The sequence below is a fragment of the Erythranthe guttata genome, chromosome 14, assembly GCF_056151865.1.
Source record: "Erythranthe guttata isolate IM_541 chromosome 14, IM_541, whole genome shotgun sequence".
Lineage (NCBI taxonomy): Eukaryota > Viridiplantae > Streptophyta > Magnoliopsida > Lamiales > Phrymaceae > Erythranthe > Erythranthe guttata.
Genome location: NC_142546.1, coordinates 9668783 through 9695847, shown reverse-complemented (window position 1 = coordinate 9695847; position 27065 = coordinate 9668783). Strand labels below are relative to the sequence as shown.

General features: G+C 33.4%; 1 protein-coding gene across 1 annotated transcript; it reads right to left on the bottom strand.

The window, feature by feature from the left end:
- Window positions 1–13009: 13009 nt before the first annotated feature.
- LOC105954678 (Man1-Src1p-carboxy-terminal domain protein) lies at window positions 13010–20575 on the bottom strand. Its single transcript, XM_012978356.2, has 10 exons — window positions 20257–20575; window positions 17355–17482; window positions 17176–17247; window positions 16902–17047; window positions 16684–16798; window positions 16491–16571; window positions 15218–15355; window positions 14695–14782; window positions 13686–13799; window positions 13010–13352 (listed from the first exon to the last, which is right to left on the bottom strand). The coding sequence occupies exons 1-10, from the start codon at window positions 20486–20488 to the stop codon at window positions 13348–13350; spliced, it is 1119 nt and encodes a 372-aa protein (XP_012833810.2). The 5' UTR covers window positions 20489–20575; the 3' UTR covers window positions 13010–13347.
- Between the last annotated feature and the right edge of the window lie 6490 nt (window positions 20576–27065).

Here is a 27065-nt window from a genome sequence, read left to right as displayed (position 1 = left end):
GATAAACTTTATCAAACAAATCCCACGTAGGGTTCTAACGAAATTCGAGATTATGAGTTTAACTACTCATGTTGTTCAAAGAAAATAAAAATGATAAAGATAAATGGTTTCAGGAAAAAAAACAAAAAAAAAAAAAGAAAAAGAAAAAGGAATAAAAGAGGAACTATGATGAAGAATCGTTAAATATTTCTCGTTGTTTTCCATGCTCATAAAGTTTCATAGTTTTCTGAGTAGAACTGAAACATAAAGCCTATTTTGAAAGTTCAAATCATAACATATAATTATGAATCCGAAAAGCGTTACACGCAGTGGCGAATCCAGGATTTTTGCCAAAAAAAAAGGGATGAGGAATCGAATCTGAGACCTATTAATGGATGAAGAATATCTTTACCACCTCAACCAATAGCCTTTTATGCGAACTTATGTATAACATTACTATTTGTTTAAAATCAAGGGTGTGCAACTGCACACCCTAGTACATAACCAGATCCGCCACTGGTTACACGCACAGCAGTTAGACCGATATCGATACTCTTAATTAAGAAGTAGGTTGAATAGTATTGAGTGTACATTTTACACTCAATTTATAATTTCTTACGAGATTTTTTGTGGAATTTTATCGATATAATGGTGCTTATGTTTATGTTTATATATATATATATATATATATATATATATATATATATATATATATATATATATATATATATATATATATATATAGTGATTGATTTATCGTATTTTAGGTACAATCTGAAGATTTGGGAGTTTCGAGGATGAAACGAGCAAAAATGGGTCAAAACCGAGCAATAAAGAAACAAAACATGTCGGAGGCTCATAATTGGCTTGAGCCAGCCGTGTGAGATTTGACCTATTTCTGACATGGCCGTGAAAAATGCTGAATTTAGCAGAAAGCTTCAAAATCTGAGACGGGAGTGTGAGATTTGTACTGATTCTCACGTGGCCGAACATGCGAAAGAGCAGTTTTAGAGTTTTAATTTCACAAGGAAACCCAGATTTTCTACCAAGTTGGACCACCTATTTAAATGCAAATACAACCACGAATTAGACACTTCATTACACAATGTAGGATTTTGTTGGAACCTTGTGTGGTGATTTTGTACTTATTTTACTAATATTAAGCAAGTTTAATTCCCTAATTATTTCTTCTTTCTAATCTATTTAGTGCATGAATCTGGCCAATTTATGTTGCTATGTGTTATTGTTAAAATTGAGTCGACAGATCGTTTTAATAATTAGAACATGGAAAGAAGAGTCTTCGAGTAGTTTCCACCGGATTAGTGTATTAATTGTATATGGTGTCGTAGACTACAGATACCACCTTAGGTAGCCGTTTGCGAGACTTGTTAGTTACTGTTTTGTTGATAATTGGTTTGCATAGATATATAGTGAGCTGTTATGAATAATAGACTTATAATACAGGAGACAGCGGGTTGAAAGTAACTGAGCGTCTCGGGTTAATTATCAGAAGTTTAATTTGCATAATAGATGTTTAATTGGATGAAGAATTATTGCACAGGGGGAAGATAAAATTCTAGGTATTTTTAATTGATATTTTCATGTGTTTATTTGCTTTCGTATTTAGTTTAATATTTTGGATCGTAAAATCTTGACAAACTTGCATATGTTGGATTAAAATCATGGGTCCATTTGATATACACCCCTCATATGGAAAATATATAGGGATAGGTCCACCCCTAAAAATCTTCCTTTGAGATAACCCCCTAGAGAGGCAAAAGTACAATTGAGCCCTTATTTGTAATTTTCGCCCAACTGCATTCAGCATTTTCACCTACTGCATTTATCATTTTGGACCTGCATTTCGTATTTTATACTGCATATATCATCATTTTTATTTTTAATTATTTTTTTATTATTGTATATATATTATACTTTTTTTATTATCATTGTATTTTTTTATAAAATATTTTTTTTAATATTTTGATTTTTTTTAATTTTTCAATTTTTTTAATTTTTTCGATTTTGTTAATTTTTTTTAATTTTTTAATTTTTTTTAATTTTTAATTTTGATTTTTTTTTTTTTTAATTCAAATTTTGGTAAAATTACTGAACTGAAAGTATACTACACATGACTACAGTTTGCTACAAGTTCAATAGTCCTGTATAGTTAGTTATATGTAGAGATGTACTGTCTTTTTACCCCAAAATTCATATACACCAACAAAAAAATTCACAATTTATCTTGATATTATAAATCAACTAACAAACAAAAAATGAAAAAATACAATCACATGCATATATATTCTTCAAACATGAACAAGTATTACTGTACATTAAAAACCTATAGCATACATATAACTGTATGTTACTACAAGTGACTATAGTTATTTACAAATTCTATAGTTATATATAATGACATAAAGTCTCGATTACTGTAGCATGAATCCAACTTCACAAAGGCACTTCATCGAATCTTATTCTCTGCATGTCATAAAATTATAATAATAGTAAAACCTGCGACAAAAAAACACGAGTTAAATTGCAAAATGGAACATGCGAGTTAGATTACATGAAAAATACAAAAAAACATGATTTTTTTTTGTTGATAAATTTACTGAACTGAAATCGACTACAAATGACTATAGTATACTACAAGTCCTATAGTCATTTATATGTAGCCATGACTATACGTGACTACATATGACTGACTATATATGACTGTATATGACTAAATATAACTGTATATTTACCTGACTCAAATCACCCATGTAAGTAACCACTACTGGTTAAATTTCTATTACAGACAAACAAAGCTCTCACACATTAGGCATTTCAAATCATCTTCAAATAAATACAAAAAATAAATTACATATGATTTATAATAAAAAAATCAAATTACATGAAAAATACAAAAAAAAAACATGATTTTTTTTTTGTTGATAAATTTACTGAACTAAAATCAACTACAAATGACTATATTATACTACAAGTCATATATATAGTCATGTATAGTTACATGTAGTCATGACTATACATGACTACATGTGACTGACTATATATGACTGTATATGACTAAATATAACTCTATATTCACCTGATTCAAATCACCCATGTAAGTAACCACTATTGGTTAAATTTTCATTACAGACAAACAAAGCTCTCACACTTTAGGCATTTTGAATCATCTTCAAATAAATACAAAAAACAAATTACATATGATTTATAATAAAAAAATCAAATTAATCCAAAGAAAAATATTTTAATATTAATTGTCACAGATCTTAAAAAACATAGTAGATCTGGTTTTTTTTTTTTTTTTTTATATATAAATGAAGTAAATATATACAATCGAACACCACCAATTCCAGATCTGAAATTCACCATTAAATCTGACTACACATCACAATTTAAATTTTTTGAATTCAGTTGGTTTTTATAAAAAAAAATTAAAAAAATTAGGTGAAATAGTGATAAGAATTCATACCTTAAAAAAATAAATTAAAAATGGTGTGGCATTCATAAATTAAAAAGTGAAGTGAATGGTTTAGTACCGAGTTCAAAGCGGTGGGAGGAGCAACGACGACCGGCACAAGGCCATGGCGGCGCAAGGCTTTGGTGGCAAAGCAGCGGAGCAGGTGCGGAGCAGCGGAGCACGGCGGAGCAGCGGAAAACGACGGAGCACGACGGAGCAGCGGAAAACGACGGAGCTCGGCGGAGCGACGGAGCGGCGGAGCAACGGAGAAGGCGGTGCGACGGAGAAGGCGGGGAAGTGAAGAAACGGAGAAGCGGAGAAGGCGGGGAAGCGGAGCGAAGAGAGAGAAGAGAACAAAAATTTTGAAAGAGAGAGAAGAGAGAAAACGTTGGAAGAGGGAGAGAGAAGAGAAAGCGGCTGGGAGAATGAAGAGAGAAATTAACGTGAGTTGGTGAGGGTTAGGGTTTTAAATTGTAACTAAAAGGTCAAAACTGGAATTTCAATTTGTCTAGGGGGTCTATCAAATTAAGATTAGAATTTGAGTTTTTAACTAGGAAAGAAACATTCATAGGACCTATCCCTAGATATTTTCAAAACTAGGGGGTTATCCCTCATTTCCCCTAAAATCATTGTTGCTAGAAATTAGTACTTAGGATTAGATAATTTAAGTATTCCCTGTGGGATCGACATCCGACTCTACAGAGTCCTATTCACTCAACATCTCTGCGCCCGAACGTCTATATCAATTCTTTTTGGTTTACATTTACAATATTACAACTAAAAAAAGTTTACATTATGCTACTCGACTGTCCCTTGCAAATCATTAAGTTCTTTTCCTTTACTTTCACTTTCCATTTGAATTACATGTGCTATTTTCTCATTCTATTTACATGTGCTATTTTCTCATTCTATTTGTTCCTATCAAGAATTAGAATTCCCCTATACTATATAGGATTCGAGTTCTTTTCAATGCTGTCTTTGTCTAACCTCCGTGGTTCTTTTTAAACTTCCTTTCACTTTTACTACTTGTTTGTGATTCGTGCACTTGCGTGTTAGTATTTATACCAACAAATTGCAAAGCAACATAATTAGATTAAGAAATAAGAACAACAAGATCCACATTGAACTATTCTTCGATTCACAAACTCGACTTCAACCTTATGCATGGGGTTCCAAATTAAGTATACCTACAAACATACAACACCTATATGAATCATTGAGGTCTACATGAGAACCATGAAGTATAGCAAATATACATAGCATTTAATCTAACCTGATTAATTTCTTCAACTTGAAAATTCTCGAAACCTTTAAACCAACGAGGAAGTTGTAAACCACATCACTATGTGAAACTTCATAAGAAAAAAATTGCGATAACTGAATGGGGTAGTGGTTATGATAATTGATCATAGATTTAGATTTAGAGAAAATAAAATTTTTTTTACCTTCTCATTCTATGATGGATTCACCGGTTTGTTGGTGAACATCAAAAACAGACGTGATTACATCTCATCTGCGCTTTTTTGTTTTAAAATAAAGTTTTGTTGAGATGGGAATGAATATATAAGCGATGGATGGTAGTTTTACGAATGCATTGGTTACTTATAAAATACTATTGACTATAGTGTTTACAATTTCATTACCTAGACCTTACCTCTGATAGATCATGAACCAGTGAGTTGGCTATTGATCTTTTGGTGCCGTGAGAAGGTGAATTTTTCGAATCAACAATATTTCGATTCAAACAATCGGTACAAATTAAAATCAATATGCTTAAAGAATGAAATAAAAGAAGATAAGGATGTATATCAATCAATAAAACATTGTGACGAAAAATTGCTAATTTCCATGAATTAGACCAATTCACAACAACTATTAATTCAAAAACAAAAAAAAAAAAAAAAAAAAAAAAAGAGAAAAGAAACAAATAAAAATCTTGAAGAAGATGAATCAAACTGATTTATGTATTAAAAGACAGAATCCAAATGGCATAACGTTGGACCTCCGGTCATAATCCCTTTCGTCGCGTTCGGCAAGAAATCGACCGTCATATTGTTGCACGTAACGTCTAGCCTATGATCATGATGGTACATAACCTGTAACCTCACCTTGAAATCCAACCGAGGTAGATTAGTAGTGTAATTATGCAACAATGTATTTACAGTTGCATTAAATAAAACAGGGACTAAATCCCGATATTTCCCGGCTTTAAAAACAGTTCCGGTCCAATTCTGCGTCACGCACATAAAAAAAACACTGATTTCTCTGATCTCTTGGTTTGTATAATCCAACATGCTCTCTGAGTCGTCAATCGAAAACCCTAAATTCCACTCCGATGCAGTTATTACGACAGCATGGGAAGAATCATTGGATCCGAGGTTGTCGAATAAAGAAACCGAAACGGATTCCACGTTGAATTTGGGATATTCGCTCTTCATGTTTGAGATTAGGAGAAAAAGTAATATAAGAATATTAAAGCCAAGTAACCCGCAACAGATTTCAACCCCTAAATCATTGTCGGTGGGCGAGCAACAGCGCCGCCGTTCAGGAGCTGGTGGCTGTATTTCAGCGGCGGCGGCGGCGGGGTGGACTTTTGCCGCCGAGGGCAGACCGAAGCGTACTCCGTAGGGTTTTGGTTGACTCATCGTAGCAGCGTAGGGGTTTGTTTGTTTTGTTTACGACAAAACTTGGCAGCGTAAGTTTGTGTCAGTATATATATAAGGAATTTAGATTTACGAATCGTAACGAATATACGATTAGGAAAATAGTATCCCTATCCATTCCCACTTATTATTTCGAATCATATCAAAATAATTTTTATTTATACAAAAAATTTCGATTTAATTTTTTGGACTTTAAGTTGGACAAATAGCTTACGTCGTTGATAGAGAAATATTTAATGGGGTAATTTGCTATAGGTCCTTCTGTAGTAGATTTTTGTGTATAAATCCAACCAATAAATTTCTATTTTTATTAAGTTTATTGTTTTTTGTCAAAAATACCCCTAACAATATATGGGAAAAAAAACCCAAAATAAAAGCCTATTTTTATAAAACTTTTTAGTTCTGATTTATATTCAAAAGATCCGTAATCAACTCTTCCGCAAAATCCCCATAATCCCAAAACCCCCGAAATTTTCAATTCTCTCCCAAAAAACCACCGCAATCTACTAACGCTCCCGGAATTCGCTGCAAATTGCGAACCCTAGCTACGAATTTAACCCATAAACCGTCTGTTGTTTGCGAACCCAAAAACTGTTTGTTGTTTGCTAACCCAGAAATCGTTTAATGTTGCTTTAATTTTCGTTCTTTATTTGGTGTTAAAGAGGATTGTATCTACGTTTTGATGTTCGATTTTTCAATTGCCTCATAACACCAACAACGAAGGACCTCAATAGCAAAAAAATGGTGCAAAAGCATAAAAGGCTTGGTGAGTATTTTTGCATTTATACCAGATATTTTACAAGAAACAATGTTATAGGTTTTTTCAGTGTTTTTTGTTTTGTTTTTCCGATGTTTTTGAGGTCTGAATGTTGAGTTCTTGTGTTGAAACGTATTATTTATGATAATTGGGTTTGTAGATTATTGTAGTATGTAACGTTTAGGAAGTAATGCTAGTTGTTCTGTAATTCGATACAGATTCGTAACTACAGTTTGCACTTTGTATTTCTTGATTGTAATTGAAGTTGTTATTTGTTGTTTGTAAATGGCAGTTTATGTTTGCATTTGATTTGCTTGTGTGATGCATTTTGTTTGCTATTAGTTTGGTCTGAAATTTATTGTATCAAACATGAGATGGACATTTTAGAAAAAAATCTCTTCATTTTGTTACCTGTAAAGCAAAAAGTACTTGTTTGCAACTTCAATTTGCACTTTGCAAGTATTTGTAAGGCCAATTCTTGTTTGCACGGGTCATGTTCTTGTGTTATGCATTATATTGATGTCGTTTTGGTATGCATTTTTTTGTAGTCCTTATACTATGGGCATTTACATTAATTTTTTTTGTTGTTTCTACATGTTCGTAAGAAGTACATGTTTTCAGTTTGCACTTTGCAGTTATTGTTTTGAAATTGCAGTTATTGTTTAATGTTTGCAATGACATTTCTTGTTTGATATTCAATTTTATGTTTGCAATTGATAAATTGTTGTTGAAGTTTGCAATTTATTGTATGTAATTTATTATATTCAATTGTTGTTCTAATTATTTTTCTTTTATTGTGCATTCAACAGTCACATCAAAAAAAAGGAACATGTCACAAAATTGTTGTTTAACATCATCCAAAAAAAGGAACACGTCATTATTTTTATGATGTTGTTTTTCTTGATGTTCTTATGATATTCATGTTGCTTTTGTTTGTATTATGGATTTTGTGGGTATTCATTTGGTCTGCATTTTATTGTAGCATGCACTATTATTGAAGTTTGAATAGTTTATGCATTTTTGCTAGTTGTTTTGTTATTGTTCCTTGCATTTTGTTTGCTACGTAGTAAACTATTTTTTTTTTGGCAATGTGGTTTGAGAGTTGCATTTAGTGTTGCTTATTTGTACCGCATTGCATTTTGCATTCTAAATTTGCAAATTGATGTATACTTGTTTTTAAGTTAACTTGGTGTGTTGTATTTGTTCATTCAACAGTCACTTCGAAAGGAGAGGATAGGGAAGTAAATAAGTCGTCTTCAAAAAGGAAAACCAAGATTGAATCAACTCGAGGTTGCATACCAGCAGCCATCGAATAAAATTGTAGAAGAAGTGACAAAACATAGAGAATTTGAAACAAAAATATTAATCAAATCATTTTTTGGTTAATTACACCATTACAATTTTCAATTTGTTGTTTTTAGATTGTTGTTTCACATTGTACAATTATTTTACAATTTAACTTTCAGTTAGAACTTGTAATTTGCAATTTTCTATTTTATGTTGTAAATTTATTTGTTGTTCAATTTTTGTTTTTGTTAATGTTTGTAGAAGTAAAACCTGTTAAAAAATGCAATGTCGTCTAATACATATGAAATGAGAATTAAAATCCAAAATATATGATCACAAGAAAGTTATGATTGAAGATTGCGAATAAGATACTTTTGGAAACAAAATTAAAGATTTTTTTTACAAGAAATGAAGAATATTTTTTTACAATAGTTAGAGAGAGAGAGAGAGAGAGAGAGAGAGAGAGAGAGAGAGAGAGATAAGAGTATGACGCGTGGGGAGAGAGAAAGGAGGGATGACCGTGTGAGAGAGGAGAAAGAGAGAGATGGGGGAGTGATTTGTGAGATTTGTTCCCTCAATTTCCAAAATAACTATTTATATATAAATATTAATTGAGGGTATTTGTGTCTATATACTAATAATTTATTTTAATTTCTATTAATTTTATTGATCTAGGACATATGTCTATATTCATCTAATAGAATGGATCTCTATCTATATAAGTCCATAATAAGGGGTGTCTAGCTAATTTCCCTATATCTAATACTAATTTAGAACAACTAAGGTACATATTTAGTTGATATTTCGTTAATTGTCCAAAAAATTTAAGGCACTTTACAAATAAGTCCAACAATGGGTACTTATTCATAAAGGGGTCAAGACAATAATTTTTTTTACAAAAAAATCCACACATGGTCCAGAGGTTTGTAAAAGACTAAAATAGCCCGTCACACTTTAATATGCTCCAATTTCATCCTTTAAATTTAATATAACCTCAATTTGACCCCAAATTTCACAAATTATTCAATTTTGACCCAAAACACAATTTTACGGACAATTTCGTCCGTCACCGCCGTTGAACGTCAGTCTCCAGCGTTGACTTTTTCTTTTTTTTTTTTTCTTCCTGGTTTTTCTGTCACCGGTTTCTGGCGTTGACTAGAAAAAAAATTCGAAAAAGTCAACACCAGAAATCGGCGGCCGAAAAAAAAAATTCAAAAAGTCAACGCCGGAAATTGGCGGCAAAAAAGTAATCTCTCAATTTTTTTTAAAAAAAGTCAAAATTGGATATTTGTAGTCAAAATTGATTAAATTGGGGTTACAATTAAGAATTAAGGGTAATTTTGTCATATACATTAATTTTTCCTTTATTTATAATACATATTAAATGGATATGCTTATTGGCGAAAGAGATATAGCCCCTGAACCTAGAATAATAAAGATGATTGGTCAGGGGCTTATGCACAGACATCCCAAAATTTAAATCCAACGCAAAATAAATTTAAGAAGAAAGGTGATAAGGATGTACGGATCCTTGATGCTGGTATCTAGCCCCCTATGCACATTAATTAGATGAAAGTCGAATTAGGGATGATTTAGGTTTGATCAAGCATGTATCTCTAACACGGAAAGAGCCGACACACGATGAAGAGGCGTTGTCACCACATGCAACGCAATTACCTCTGACTGTCATGAATGAAACAGACCTGGGGATCATCAATCTAATGACCAAGGTAGAATTGCTCAAGCAGATAGAGAAGACCGAACACCAAGAGCACATAATCGGCGAACTCACAACTTCTCTACAAGAAAGACCACCAGATGCAAAAAGTGAAGAATCAGAAGATCAACTTGACAGAAATGCCGCCATCGTCGAGTTTATTGAAAATATTTAACCCACGTGCAGCTGTACCCAATGTAATATTAAGGATTGATGACATGACAAACGTCTCATGCTATTGTCCTAGTTCCTTTTTTTTTAGCTCTAAAACAAAAGTGGTACAACTTAGTTTCTAAGTGTAACAAAATATTATAGTTTGCGACTTATTATATATCGTTTTATATTGTTTCGATCAATTATATTTGTTACCATAATTCAACTCCAATTTCATGATTTACACCACAATTTCATAAATTAACTTTTCAACAATTACTTTTTGGGATAGTAATATTAGTAATACTAGTTAGTACCACGTGCAATGCACGTGATTCTTGCTATTTTAGTCAATGATTTATACTATTTAAGATTTAATTGATAAAAATTGCACATTATTAATTGCTTTACAAATTAAAAAAAAAAAAGTTATGTATGATGAATTTTATGTAAAATAAGTTGCTAATTATTGTGTAATATGAATGATCAAATAAAATATTGTAACAAAATTCAATAAAATATTAAATGTTTAGCCACTAATATAATCTTTGTATGGGTTCTTGTCCACGTTTATAGTTAGAATGATCTTGTTTTTCTTAACTCTTATGTATACGATAGAAAATTTCTAGATATGAATAAATTAATAAGTTTAAATAACAAAAAAAAAGAAGAAAAAAAGAAAAAAAATATAATTAAAAAAAACAAACGTGAAAAAAAAATTCAAAGTTGGACGTGTTTAGTGTGGAGGAAAAAAAACAATAAAAAAAGAAAAACAAAATAATTAAAAAAACGTGTCCTATAAAAAAAAGAGTAAATTTAGTGCTGGAAAAGAAAAAAAAAAAGAAAAAAGAAAAAGGAAAATATTTTTTTAAAACAAACGAAAGAAAAACGTAAAAAAAATTGATTGTGTTTAGTGGGGAAGGGAAATAAAAAGAAGAAGAAAAAAAAGAAAAAAAAAATAATTAAAAAAAAAAGAATCGAAATGCGTTCTATAAAAAAAGGAAGAAAAAACAAATAATTTTGAATGTGCTATAAAAAAGAAGAAAATGAAGGAAACAAATATTTCCCAAAAATATTTAAAAATACTCATTTTAGGGTTTCGGGACAAACCTTTCTTTTATATATAAAGATAAAGATTTAATTATAATATGTTTAAATTTTCTTTAATGCTACCCGTGCATCGTACTGGAAAAATTGCTAGTGTTTATAAAATGGATTCTACATATGAGTGGAAATCGGATGGAGTGTATCGGAAATGGTTTTTTTGGAAAATTTTCTTTTTTTTTCGGAAGTAAAAAATGGGTTTCAATTTCCGTTCAAAATTTTGGAATGCAAAAATTCATTAATATTTCGGAGTACCTCGGAATCGGCGAAATATCGGAACTTTCGGAAATTACATTAATTTATAATTTTTTATTCCAAACTCGGACATATTTGAAATTCTCACAATATTTTTCTATACTTTTCTAAATTTTGCAAGAGAATGCAAGAAAATCCAAAAGAGAGCAAAATACCATAAATTTCCTATCGGGCTGCAGGTCCATTCGCGCTGGAATACACCGATTATGGATCTCTCTATCCACGTAATTTCGGAATGTCTGAAGTACTCCTAGGTGTTATCTAGATCAAGGTCTAAAAACTCCGCAAGCTGCAGCTCACACTACTCTCTCTCTCGCAAAATCGTCGCCTACTAAAAGCCCGTCGATACGCAACAAGACCAACTAAACATCATAGAGTTTTATCGTCATCTCGCCCCACAACATGTGAAAATTGTTCGTCTCGGGCTGCCAACTCTCGATGAACGCCAACGGAAGTCCACAATCCACATTGCGTACGTAGCAATGTTGTGACCTGTCAAGCTTAGATGCCTCCAACAGCTCAACATCGTCCTCGCCCCATTGGGCCAATGTGATCCGTGAGCCTCTGAATAGTAAAATTATCTAGAGAAGTAATCCGATCGAGACTCGCATTGTGCCTCACGGCGCTCCTACACAACTTTAATTTGAAATTATATTAAAATATATTAAAAAAAAACCATATTAATAAAATATACTAAAAATAAAATAAAATTACAAATTCATTCTAAACATAGGCGTCAATACAAGCTGGAAATCAAATCGAGCACGACGACAAATCAAGGAAAGAAGGTACCCCAATTAATTCTTATTACACAAATTGCGATCACATGTTAATAAACTTATTCCGTCTCCACCGAAATAGTATAGTGCTTGTCACATGAAGATTCTCGAGCTTTCTTAGCAGCAAAATTAGGCAGTTGATTATGTTATCGAAAACAAGTTTTTTTGATATTCTATCAAAGTTTACGAACGCATGCCCGAACACATTCTGTTGTTTCCATTGCCATTCATCATGTTAACCAACCACCATCTCAGAATCAGATTCAATGAGTATGTGAGAATATCCCGATTTATTGTGTAAATCAGGTCGTACAACGTTAAATATTTGGTGTATGATTTATCAAGTGTTAATTATAAACATTTTTCTACTAAAATAGTTGAAAATCTTATATATATAAAAACAAGAACTTTTGACATATCAATTTAGATATATTAAAACAAGAACTTTTGGTGTATGATTTTGTGTTCACATTTAATTTGAATTTTCAATATTTTTACTGCTTTTGAGTTTTCTCCTCAAACCTAGAATAATATATCATCAAGAATAAACATACATTACTTCTGTTCCTACATTCTTCACCATAACATCATGTTCAGAAAGACAAATATACATAGGCATCAAAAAGCTTCCCAAGTAAATTTTTGTGCATTAGTATATAGCTACTATGCTCATAAATTTCAAATCGATGTCTAGCTAGAAGTTTCCTAAATCGATATTTTATCATGTAGTTATTTCTATTTCAATGTCGTTTTAACACAAATACCTTATAACGAGTTCCTTATATATTTTTCTAGATGACGCATAATCAAGAAAACAGTATCCATATTAAACAACGAATGAAATCAAACCGGATATATGACTTTAAAGTTTCGGTGAAAACGAAGAATACACAAAAGAGAGCACTAGTGACTCGAACATGGTTTTCAACTTTGTGAAGATGCTATATTACAACTCTACCACTTACAACAAGCTAAGGGAATCAATCAATCAGGTCCTTCAATCGCCCATATGGAACTTCATATCGGAACATTAATTTTTCAGGGGGGAAAATAAACATAGGCTTGATTATGAAATTCAATCAGTGGGAAACAAAATTCAACAGCATGTCTGCTAATCGATCAGAATCTTTTACGAGAGCTCCAACACAATACCTCCATCACATAATACTATCTTTGTATCAGCCTGAGTAGCAAGTAAAAAAAAATAAAAAAAAATTATTAACCTCACTAGCTCGTACAAGAATCAAGTTCATGCGAACTAAAACTATAAATGCGGAATCGTGACACCATATTTTCAGTTTAACGCTAACCAGGGGTAACAAGAGATGGGTGGTTGGTTCAGTTCAAAGTTATGGCAACGAGAGGATATTTGATCAACACCGAAACTCAAATTTGAAATACTATTAATGATGCATTTGATGCCTTCACACATCTACAATTACACGCTTGTATACATAATCTATAAAAAATGATGAAGTCTTGAAAGTTTACATCACTTAATAACTTGAAGGCTCACCAGCATGCACCCTGCGATGAACAGTAGAACATGAATTCATGGATTTCATCAATTCTGGTGTTGTATTTCCGTCGGTTTTCTTTCTCTTTTCTGAAGAGCCTAGAGAACCTTCAACTGTCACGAGAGAGAGAGAGAGAGAGAGAGAGAGAGAGAGAGAGAGAGAGAGAGAGAGAGAGAGAGACATAGTCAAACTTCAGGGAATCTTTAACCGAAAACTGAAGCAGCAGATAATATGGAATTCAAAGATTTGAACCGTCATTTTTTGACTAATTTTCTTATAGCAACATCATATCTTGGGAGCTGAACTTACAAAGTTGTCACAGTCACTATGCGGAATTCAATCTTTAAGTACAAGAATAACGACAGGCACTTCTTACAACTCCTAAAATATTTGAACCTTCTCTTGACAATACATGATATAAGTTAAAATCCTTAAGACATTCGGTAATTATATAATATTGAAGTACTTGCAATATATCTTGAAAGTGCTATTTTGACCTTCTTATACCTTCGTTGTCATTGATGAATATCGGAACCAAGCTCTACGATGTTAAACACAAAAACTGCAATGCACTTTGCTGAAAAAATGCAGCAACTAACATATTTTTCTGTTAGAGGTTCTCGACAGTTAGTTGCTTAGTACTGCACTAAGTCAGTGTGCTTTTATGTTTAGATCTGGGTAGTTATTTACAGGTGTCGCTTCTTTGTTATAGTAGAGGTTATTATTGCTATAGTAAGGGTTCAGATCAATCAATTCAAGTTCGGTTATTGCTTTAGCCTTTGCTTAAATGTTTTCTGGAGCTCAAAAAAGAGGAGATAGTTGCACAGTTAACCGCAGAAGCAGAGTTCGTGTTACTTACTGCAGCAGAAAAACAAAACATGTGGCGTATTTTTCACACCATACGATATGCACTAAAAGTTCTTTTAGAAGACATGTGCGGCGTTGAGATTTTTCATCTTCCTAAACAATCTATATGTTTTGTGCATAATCTTATGATTGTATTCGTACCTTGCCACTCCCATACAACCTTCGATTCGCCCTTTAGTAACTTTGGGTACTGGTCTATACGGGAATCTTCTTGAATCAACTCCTCAACCTACAAGAACAAACAGCAGCAGAAATGACAATCATGTGATTTTTTTTAATTAACAAAAAATAGTGGATCCTTTCTACATGGAGCCTAACAGAGAACCGGAACGTAAACAGGTCAAGTAAACAAATATCTAATTAAAAGAGAAATAATCAGAAGGTTGAAGTCACTCCGACTATGACCTAAACCACATATGCTACTTATGTCACAAAATTTTCAATATAGTTTGACCTCATACAATATTTAGCTGATAGCAAAGATAACTTTTAACTGTAACGCTTGGATAAATTCACACTTGGTATTATAGGCCTTAACTCGGCCTTTTGTATCTTTTTTCTTATCAATAAGTGAAGTTATCTTAAAAAATAAAAATAAAGTATAATTTTTTAACTGATAATCAAATCATTAATTAGATGGCAAACATTAATTGGATCTCAATACCTTTCTCCACAAAAGCGGATCCTTTCTTTCTTTCGGTGAGAGAAGATGATCTCGCAACCAGGAGGCAACGATCCAGGGTTCACATTCACCATTTACTCTCCTGGACTCCAACGGCTTCTCTTCAAGTATATCACAAACCTAAAATAATTACCATCTCAATTAATAGTAGTCTTTGAGCATGTTAAAAATGCAACAGCCAGAGAGAATCAGTCAATTTTTAACTCCGAAAAATCCAGCTAGTCTCTGTAGTGTAATAAGACTCTTAAGGAAATTAAAAAACCTCAGCATCTAGCAATAGATTAAGATTACATCATCTGAAACGACAGACCATATACAGATAAAGATATCAACAGATATTTAAATCTTTTCATCATTCAAAACCATTAATCAGAACATGTATATTCCTGGAAATTTCTTTCTCATACAATAGTGGGAGTGAGAGGACAACATCTAGCATTATCAATTATTAATTTGCTGAGCAAATTTTAATCAAGTCTATTACTTTGTTGAGAACTATGTTTGCATTAGAGATAGAGATCATGAAATACATATTTAATATTTATTCATTCATTTATTCACATAAAATAAGAAAATGCATGCTCGTATATTTACAGACATACATATCTTGATTGTTCGTTGAGAATACGTAAGAGCAGTCTAAAAAACTCAGTCGTGACGGAAGAATAAAGTAATTAAGCTACATAAATAAGATTAACAGTGCGCTCCTGTACTGTGTGCATAACATTTTTGAGAAAGTTGACTAATTCATATTTAGTAATGCACAGTTAATGCATCCATATTGTTTAGATTTCACGTTATTTACAAACAATATATATAAGAACAGGGATTCATACCAGCTAATAGTTTATCCTTAAAAATCAGGGATTCATTCCTAGATATTTCCTAATTTGTTCTATAGGCTTATGGATTCAGTTATGACTCTTACGTTTGTACTTGTGCTGTTCGAATCTTCTACTTCGTGAATTCATTTACAGGGGTGAGATTTTTGCTACCTCCCTCGAACAGGTACTAATATTTGAATCCCCATCAATAAGACACCAGAAAAGAAACAAAATATTTTAAATTTTTTTACATTTATTAAAAGGCTACCAAGGAATTCCAGTTCAGCATAAGAAAGACTTCAAAAGACTTTAATTGAGAATGGAATTTTCCAGCCTCTTATACCATACACCAGAAAGTTCTATTTCAAACACGGTAACGATTTAGGCCTATAAGTTAACTACGCATATCAAACAAAGCAATGACTTCATACCTCATGGTAAAGATGTTCGGCTCGGACAGACAAGTGATGCCTTTGATAGGCCCTGTTCGCTATGAATATGCATCCCACAAGCTGTAAACTTCAATATGGTCAACAATCTTTAACATGCAGGTGCTATAACATAAGCTTGTACAGCTGTATTCTGTATCGAAATACCAAATAGCTGCATTATATAGTGAAATACCGACAGAAAAGTGAGCATTGAAAGTAAAGCATGCTTCATAAGCCACTGTTGCACGACACAGGAGAGTGGTTTATAATGGTTCACAAGCAACTCTGGGCACTTGAATTCTTCAATCCTAAAACAGCATTTATGTAAATCAAATCAAAAGGATGAAGAAGTTAAATTATTTTTCAGAAAAAATGCCACACTTCCTTACTTAAATACTAAAAGGAGCTTACCCATAATCGTCTCTTTTAGTCTCCAATAAACTGTGGATGTTTTGGATGGCTCTTTGTTTTGCTGGCGCGTAAATGGACTCATCCACTCTGCGATTATCTCCCAAATTGTAGTTATCCAATTCATTAAAGAGCTCATCCTTTGAAACCTAAAATATAAAATTTAAGAAATCATAATGCATATAGCTACGATAAGTTGGTTATCTATGTTGCCTTCATTGCATGAGATAAGTTTCTGAAAACAGCTAATGTTTAAAAGAATCTAAATATCACAAACCCAACATTTTCCAGTTCCACTGCACAAAAGTTGAGCATAAGCTTCACACAGACGAACTTCTACCCATTTTGACTGCAATATCATCAGTTCATACTAGTGAGATTTTACTCGTGGAAATAAAGGTGAGTGTGGATAAATAAAATAATTTAAAGAGAAAGTACAAGACAGATATAACGCACGAGTTTCATAGCTGCTTTGTCAACATCTCCATCCCGAACACATAAATTTACATGCTTTCTATAGCCGTCGATACATTTCAACTTGCCATCATAACATTCTCCATTTTCCGGACAGGGTTCACAGTAATCTGACGCAAAAGCAACAATCAGTAAAATGCATAATGCTGGTAACATGCAGTACGGCTGACTCAACTGTTAAGACTACATAACTACATAAAGCAACGACCAATGTAGTCAAAATCGAGATCTAAATCGTAAAATCGTAACAATTTAAGATTTTACACACTGAAAAGGAGTAAGATCGCACTAAAATCGCAAGTGCCTTAAAATCGTGTGAAATCACGTTCGAAATCGTTAAAAACACGATTTTATTGCGACTTTGGTTTTTGTCAAGAATTTGGCTGAAACTTTGGATTCTAGCATCACAAATTCAGTTTTTTAACTAAAAAAATCAGCCAATTACCAAATAATCCAGAATATATAAAAGCTCAGCCTAAATTTGACCTAAAATAACAATCTATCATGACGAGAAGAAAATACTTCTCTTCTGTTAAAAAAAACATCCAGCGGCTGTGAGTGTCAGTTTCAGTTATCTCCTAACACTGCTATGTTTAACTAATGTTAAAACATGTTTTGTTAGTGTGGGGATGTTTTCTTAGTAGTAAGTAATAAATATATTTATTTTACAATACATGTAAAACCTTACGATTTTACGATTCGATTTTACGTTTCCGATTTTACTACCCCTCTCCGATTTCACTTAAAATCCCGATTTTAACTACCTTGGCAACGACTATCTTTAGAAACGAAGAATTCATCAAATCTCTTTTAAGTGGTAATGAAATGTTAGTTGGAAAATGGTTCAATAACAAAAACCCTCCCAGCCTCCTAGCTTCATAAAGTGCTTGTGTGATAGATTCTCAGTCATGATATAAACAATATATTTGAAAGGAAGGCAATTTATAAAATGTGTGATATGAGAAATGTGTAGATGACATCAGAAAATATTAGGGCAACAATGTGAACTAGTGAGGTCAACGCAGTGGAGACAAACATATAATTTCGTAAGTACTTCTTCAGGGAAACATTATCACTGGTGGTTAGGATTGCTAATACTACTCCTATGTTGTATCTTCGTCTGCAGCTCCAACAAGTAACCTACCTTACATGCCAGTTAGATTCAGGCAGTTCATTAAATATCTATAGTTGTCGACATAGGTCCCTAATGCAGAAAACAAAGGATTAATGAGAATAATGTAAAAAGTATTATTTTATTCAACAGTGCTGTTTCATTCAAAGAAATCTGGTGTAAAATCCAGTTTGGTTGTTTACATGATTGTAATTTAAGTTGTAGAGTTTTTTTCTAAGTCCCATAATAGTTTGGAGTCAAGTTAGACGTCAAATTTGAGTGTAACTAGGACTGAACTAACGCTAAAAAAAACCTGGTTGAAACATAATCCATCTTGAGGAAAGAAAATAGGAATATAACCTTTACTATTTCAATTGAATATATATTTTGAGTTCCCCACATTATACGAGTTTTCTTGTGGTTATCCTTTCTCACGCATCCCGACTTTTTTATACATCATTTCATGTTCGTGCCTCGCATGCCTTTTACTCTAATAGTAGATATATGCTCCAAATAACTTTAGAATTAAGACATTTGGCGACCGGGTAGGTTTATTGACGAACATTAAAAAAGGTAAAAAAAAAAAAAAAAAAAAAAAAAAAAAAAAAGAATTTCATTCGATTTTGAAAGACGATTCATGATTTTCTGCAAGTTAGTGGGTGTCTAAGTCCAAACATTCTTTTGATGTGTGTAGTTATAATAGAAGCAGTATTCCTTGTGCATAGGTGAACAGCACAACCAGAACCAGCTCTTACTTCAGGACTTTTAGCTTCTCAATTTTGAGCCTGAACAAGATTCTCAGAAAAACTAGAGCTTTAAATTCTTTCATTATATTTTTATATTTTACATTTCAAGTAACGTTTTATCATTTAAGTATAAGTGAAAGTCTAGTTATAGCATAATACTAAATAAATTTCCCCTCTTTGCTGAACTCGATTCTCATTCTTCAGTGTTTTGGTTGCCTAAGTGGATGTCTATACATCATTATGTTTGTTCTAAATCTTCAAGAGAATGAAAAGGAAGGTTACTGCATGTTAGCTAAAAGCAAAGAGTTGTAAGTTAACAGATTTTAAGGAGCCGAAGTCGAGCTCGACGATTTTGGGTTGTTGATCATTCTAGAGCCTAAAGTTATAAACAGCATGGCACATGTGAATTTAATAAGGCAAACTCTACTAAGAGTTTGAGGCCATTTCAGAAACCTCAATTCGATTCCAATGAACTAATTTGCAAACCTGACTATGCTTATAAAGATAAAGCTCGAAACTGGACTTAGAACTCAACCAAATGAAGACAAGTACCGAATCCTATATACGTGTGTACCATAAGTTCTTTCAACAACTACCTTTTGTTTGGAGTCCTTAATAAAATTGGACGAGTCTCGAGTAATTCGAAAATAATTTTCTTAATTTGACCACAGCAGTATCCTTTTTCTTACATAAAAAAGGTCTTAATTCATTTGCCTGTATACTAGCATGAAGAAATATTTTTCTCCTTGTCTTTTACTTTGATTTCTCACAGTTCAGTGTTTCTATGTTTACTTTCAGAACTCTTTGTTGTTTTATAACTAACAAGCAGAAATATAAAAGCAATATTAACAGTAGAACGGAAACTTCTTCACGCATAAAAACACACACACACACACACACACACACACACACACACAGTGTAATTAGCATTATCAAATGTGACCTTCGTTCCATAAACTATAAATAAAATCAATAAAAAACTAGGGCACCAAAATTGAATAGGACGAGAAGAAATTAGAAACATTACCGAAGGGCGAACCATCGGGATCGGAAGTAGTATCGCAGAATGGTTTGGGCGGCTGACTGAAAGAGGTGGCGACGAAGTTACAAGCCACCGCCACCGTCGCGGCGATGGAAACAACGGCGATCAACCGGCAGAAATCGGGCTTCGACGACGGCAGTGAATTTAAAAATAGTTCGACGGGAAACTGAGTCTCGTAGGGCTTAGGCCTTTTTCTCTTCTTACCGTTGGAACTCATTCGAAATTCAGGGGAACACAATTAATTGATCAGGTTCGCCATATGAGTTTATACTTTTATGTAACAAGCTGAAATTGGGTGAAGGTCCTTACAAATAGCTTTAATTAAAGGATAAATAGCACTTAACCCCCTTGTGGTTTGGACATTTTGCACATGGCCCCCTTACGGTATGAATTTAGGCACATAACCCCCTTGTGGTTTTGATTTTTTGCACATGACCCCCTTATGTTATGAAATTAGGCACATAACCCCCTTGTGGTTTTGAAATTTTGCTCACGACCCCCTTATGGTATGAAATTAGCACATAACCCCCTTGAATAGAAAACTGGAAAAGACTAAATTACCCCTATCAAGTCATAAATTCTTGCTTTAATTTAAAAATAATTATTCTATAAAATGAAAAGCTTAATGTATTTTTTTGTAAAATGAGAAATATAATATATTATTGTGTTTTTTTCTAATTTCACAGCACAGAAGGTATTAAATACTAGTTATTGTACGATTGACAATTTATTCGATTTTAAAAATCAATTTGAAAATCTTTAACATTATCATTAATTATGATTATTATATTATATTACTATTTTCTATATACTATATTATATTATAGCTGTTATCGAACTTTAATTTTTTTAAGAAATAAAGTCTTTATTTATTTTTATTCATTTGGAAAAATCTAAAAAAAACATTTCTCTAAAGTTGAAATGAAAATTAAATTTAAAAATAAATATATGTGCGGTAAAATCGAAAAAACACAATAATATATTATATTTCTCATTTTACAAAAAAGTACATTAAGCTTTTCATTTTATAGAATAATTATTTTTAACTTAAAACAAGAACTTTTGACTTGATAGGGGTAATTGAGTCTTTTTCAGTTTTCTATTCAAGGGGGTTATGTGCTAATTTCATATCATAAGGGGGTCATGTGCAAAATTTCAAAACCATAAGGGGGTTATGTGCCTAATTTCATACCATAAAGGGGTCATGTGCAAAAAATCAAAACCACAAGGGGGTTATGTGCCTAAATTCATACCATAAGGGGGTCATGTGCAAAATGTCCAAACCACAAGGGGGTTAAGTGCTATTTACCCTTAATTAAAATAAGGGACTTACAAATAAATAGCTTTAATTAAACTATGTTTCGTGTTGTCGAGCACTAAACCGTGACAAATTAAGTTCGAGGAGGTTTTTATTTATTAAGCATAATTACGCAGATTAAATTCTCATGATGCGGAATTAAATCTAATCTAAGATTTGCTTATGGATTTCAAAAGTCCTTGTGAGTGCCTTTTTTGTTTTTAGTTTCGGCGCACGAACGGGAATCCACGCCAAGCTTTATATTCTTGTAAAATTGTTAGTCCAAAAATTTTCATCCCTCTTTCTTCACCAATTTCTCTATGATTATCGGTCTGATGGAAAAAAACCCTTTGGACGAATTGTATAACTATGGGTTAGGAAGCTAATGTAAACTTTTCAAGTCATTCGGATAAATGGTTGATTTATTATGAATTTCCTCGCGGAACTGCTCAGCAAATTCGAGAATGAACCTAAGCTCAGGAGACCTCCAATTTTCTATTGAGCTTGTCTCCAATCCTTCTATTGGGTTTGTACTTCAATAAATCTAAGGGTGTCTTTGGATGGAGAGATTTGGGGGAGGGATTTAAAATCCATAATAACAAATTTAATTCTTGAACTTTTTGGATTGAGGAATTTGGAGATAAATTTCAAATCCACACCCCTCATTTTTAGTTGTTTTTTGAGCAATAGAGGTGAATTTCAAATGACTCAAAATTAGAGTCATTTCAAATCCCTTCATCCAAACGCACTCTAAATCTATAATTGACAAATCGAGAGAGAAAAGAAGAGGAGAAAAACTCTCTAAATCCTTCTTCCACAAGTAATATGGTCCTACAAAAACGATTCTAATTTTCAACTCTTTCTACAAAAAAATATATTATTGGTTGAATTTCATTTTTTCGATTAATTAAAAAAATCTATGGACATACACTAGGGACTTCAGGGCCCGTTTGGCCATACTTATTTTAAACAACTCATAAGATGGTTTAAGAGCTGATAAGGTGTTACTTTTTATTCTTACAATTAATTTTTAAAGTCTTTGGATAATGATCTTATAAGCTATTTTTACTCATTATTGGGATAATGATCTTATATCCTCCTGCCCAGGATTTGGAATAAACAAATCTTATAAGTTATTAAAGGGTTATTACCAATTTCATATTTCAGGATGTGGATTCATTTGAATAATTAATTATCACCTATTAATTTTTAATGTCTCTACCCAATGCGCTGATGTTCATTTGATTCAATATAGATATTTCTCCAATTGTGAATCACAATAGAGATCACCAATTAAATGTGTACATTAATTATCTAGGGATTAAAAGATTAAGTAATTCACTGTCAACTAGAAATAATACAGTTTCATTATGAACAGTGGTGACGATTATTTCACTTTGTTCAGTTCAACTTATGTCGAGTGTGCTAGCACAATAAGTTAAACAATAACGACAAAAGTTATTCTCTATTTACCGTGATCAAGACCAATCATTCAATTATTGTGCTACACTCTTTTACCCATGGTTAGTCCAATTCCTTCTACATTCTGAACGATTACCTTTGTATTCTAAACAAAATTTCAAATTGATGTTTATGTGCGCCATAGTACACCATTTTAAAAAAATATTAGAATATTAGACTTATGCATTTAATTAATTGACAAAAATCAATATCTTATTATATGCACTTTACAAACTTCTTCTAAAGCACAGAATACCTGAGTTTTTTTTTTCATGTTTTATTTATTTTTAAACAAACTTCTTCTAAAGCACAGAATACCTGGTTTTTTTTTTCATGTTTTGTTTATATTTAAATTATTTTGTTTAACTTTTATAGGTAGAAGATGATGATGATGAGGATGATGATGGCGACTTGTGTTATGATGTTTCGCTGGACAAGTTCGAAGTTCAAATATGGTAATTTCTTTGTTGTGGATATTGTGTTCGAAACTAGGGAAACATTAATTATGTAGATTAATTGTGTGGGTCGGTAGATATGTGCGTCTTAAGACACCAAGTATCAGTTATTGACGTGCATGGACGGCGAAAATAAATTGATGTGGAGAATTCTTGAAATATTGGGACAAAGAAATGTAGTTGTCCGTTCTCGTTTTACGGTAAGGGCTATTTTGGTTGGATGGATCCAGGCAGATTGATTTTCTAAACTGGGTGGATCTCAGATATGGTTCGTTACAACCAGATCCAGGATGGATCATGACCCCAGGTTACAATCCACCGATCACGTGATACCGGATCCGACTGCTGGAGATGTGATCAGGTAGTCCGATCTTTTTTCTCAAATAACTTGTAAAGTGCTATTATCATATTACCCTCAAAGTCCATTTGCAATTACAGTTTTACCTGGTATATATACGTATTATCTCCCCTACTTAACCGATATTGACCTCATTAATTTAATCAGGGACGTCGGTCTCTCTTCGGATTTCGAGTTAGTCTTTCCCTAGCCTCTGGTCGTTCCCACATGCCCCATCCTGGTTATAGTACTTGGTTTTCTGAACAATTTTATTACGGTCTTTCATTACCAGTCTCCCCTAATTATTTTACCGAGATAGCCCAAACTTGCGAGGCCTCTTTAAACCAGTTTCATCCCAACTTGATCGTAATGATGATTGATTTTTGAATGCTTTGTGCCTGGTCTGGGGTCATTCCTTCTCCAGCCCACTTTAGGAGTATTATGGTCCTAAAAAACTACCCATACCATGTCTCCATCTCTTCTCGTATGCCTCCGAACAAAATGGACGGGTGGCAAGGTCATTATTTCTTCGCAAAAAATTCAGATTCATCATATCCCCGCCCTTGGACTGTTACCTTACCCGATGAGAGGAGAAGAAAATCTATTCCCATTGACGACTGGGAGTTACAACTTATAACTCATTTTCGGCGAAGTTTTGGCTTGCCGAGATACTTGTTAAATACTGTGGTTATTACGTCACTTTTACTTCTACAATAATAAGACCCAACCCATGTCGCAACGATGCACTAGGTAGGCTTCCTGACATATGTACATATGGCTTCCCAGTTTATTCTTCCTTGATATATTGTATTCTCATACTGCCTCTTCTCTTGTTCTATTGCAGATATAAGGATGTAAGGCTTGTCCCGAGGTGAGAAAGCCACCACTCGGCTGACGGAAGTCGATAGCCCAACTTTTATATATGCTTCTGATTTCCAGCGTCCTTTGGAGTCGAATCCTGGAAAACGGATCTCGGAAGACCGGGGTCCTAAATCCAAAATCACCGCGAAGAAACTGATTGGCCTGATCCGCTCCCGATGTGGGATCAGACTTTGCGAGCCTGGTTCTGAGCCTGTTTCTCCGTTGTTGCATGCGCCGACAACCAGCCCCCTTCGACTTACTTTGCCTGGTGAAAATGAACATTCTCTATATGAGTGATACGCGTAAAACCTACGTATGAATTACCGCAAGGGTACATTATCGCGCTTTGTAGAATAGTGAATTACAGATATCGATCCACAGGGAATGAAGTGCCTAAATTTACCAAGTACCGTAATTATACTATCCTAAACTTTATCTAGACGAACAAAAGGGTGGGGGATGAAGCTAAAAAGAAAAAAAAAACACTAATAAAAACAACAGTCCGCCAGTACAAGCAAGGAATTCCGACGTGTGATGACTTATAGGGTGAAATCCATCAGTGTACTATAGATAAGGATCTACAGATCCAAATCTAATGTCAATTATATACTCGCTAACCCAGACACTAAAATACCCTAACCCCCATCTCCAGTGTAGTTAGAGTTTACCCACAGGTCCGATGTCTCCGTTCAGAACCTGATATTAAGAGAGCATTTAGGTCAAGTCCTTAAGGGTTTACTCGAGGTGCATCACGTCTCCTTTTCCACAACCCGAGCAATGTTTTCCTAAAATCAAACGAGAAATCATCTCTCGAGTTCATTCCCATTTACAATCAATTCAACTGTTGGCCAAACAATCAAAAGCATTAAATACAGGAAAACATAAACAAAATCAAATAACGACAAATAGATCACAGATCTGGAAATCAAAATCAATGTATACAAGGTTCCATTTCCCTAGAAGAAAATGCTTAGTTCATCACAAACATAGCATCAAAATTAAAAATAAGAGAAATCACAAACTAATACGTAAATAAAAGCTTATGAAAAACCCGAGTCGAAACCCTCCTCGAAACTTCCCGCGAAGAACTTGCGAAAATCGAAGAAAAACAGAAGAAGTCAAGATCTCTAAAAATGACAAAGAGACCTTCTATTTATAGTAAGGAAACAAAGAAAAATATGTGGTCTCAATTTATGTGCCCAGATCGCGATCTGGCACCCTAAAAAACTGCGCACCGCCTTGCCAGATCGCGATATGGGAATGGTGGATCGCGATCTGGTTCTTGATAAAAAATGTTCTGTGAGACCCCCCAAATCGCGATAAAGAAAGGCTGGATCGCGATCTGGTTGCTGATAAAAAAAAACCTTTGTAAGACTCCCCAGATCGCGTTACAGGAAGGCTGGATTGCGATCTGGCCTGTGTGTCAACTTCAAACACTGTTTTGACCCTTTTGTAGCCCAAATTGACAATTTTGCATTCACGCAAATTGTAGACCTTGAAGTTAGCTTTCTGAGGACACTTGAATCAGATCAATCGGAGGTTGTATGCAAAAGTCATGATTGAAATACGAAACAGTGCCACAACCCGCGAGAATGCACTTTTGCACGTGTTTTGTTTGATCCTCGGCTTCGCTTCCAAATCGTTTCAAATCGGCGAAAATAGCTTTTCTTTACCTTATATATAAATAAAACAAAAACAACAAAATATATACAAATAAAGCCGAAAACTCGAACGAACAAAGACCAAAACTCAAAGATTCGATAAGTAAAAATTGTGCAAAACGAACACTTATCAATGATGAGAACAAAAGGAGGCGCCTAGACAATCCTCTTGGTCCCATCGGGTCATATCCTCTTCCCAATTTTGTTCTTCACCGCTGTCAAAATGCGGGAAATGCCATAGAGGCTTGTTGGGCTGTGGCATTTACTCTAAATGTGGAGTTTTTTTACCCAAATGGATGACGTGCTCGTCTCAATCTATTACTTCATAATATAACCCAGGTTTAGTCTTCGTGTTCTCACTCATTTTATTTCAGGCGGAAAGAGGGTTTCTCTTTCTTATGCGCTTATTGTTTTATGTTTTATTTGCAGCAATTTTCTATTGCCTTTTCGGGCCCGCTCAGTCGAGGTGGAGTTCTCCAGGAGGCATATGACAATCAAAAAAAAGGAAGTTATCCAACTTCGAAAGGAGGTTCAAGCATTGAAGATGAGAATGACCTTAAGCAAATCTTCGGGAAGTGCTCTTTTTTAGGACGAGAAGAGAGAACATGAGGAGAAGGGGGTAACATATGCATGTATTTCCAGCTATAGTCGACTATAGACTACATACATTACTACACATTATTGCACAATACCATAATTATATGTAGTACTATATGCATGTG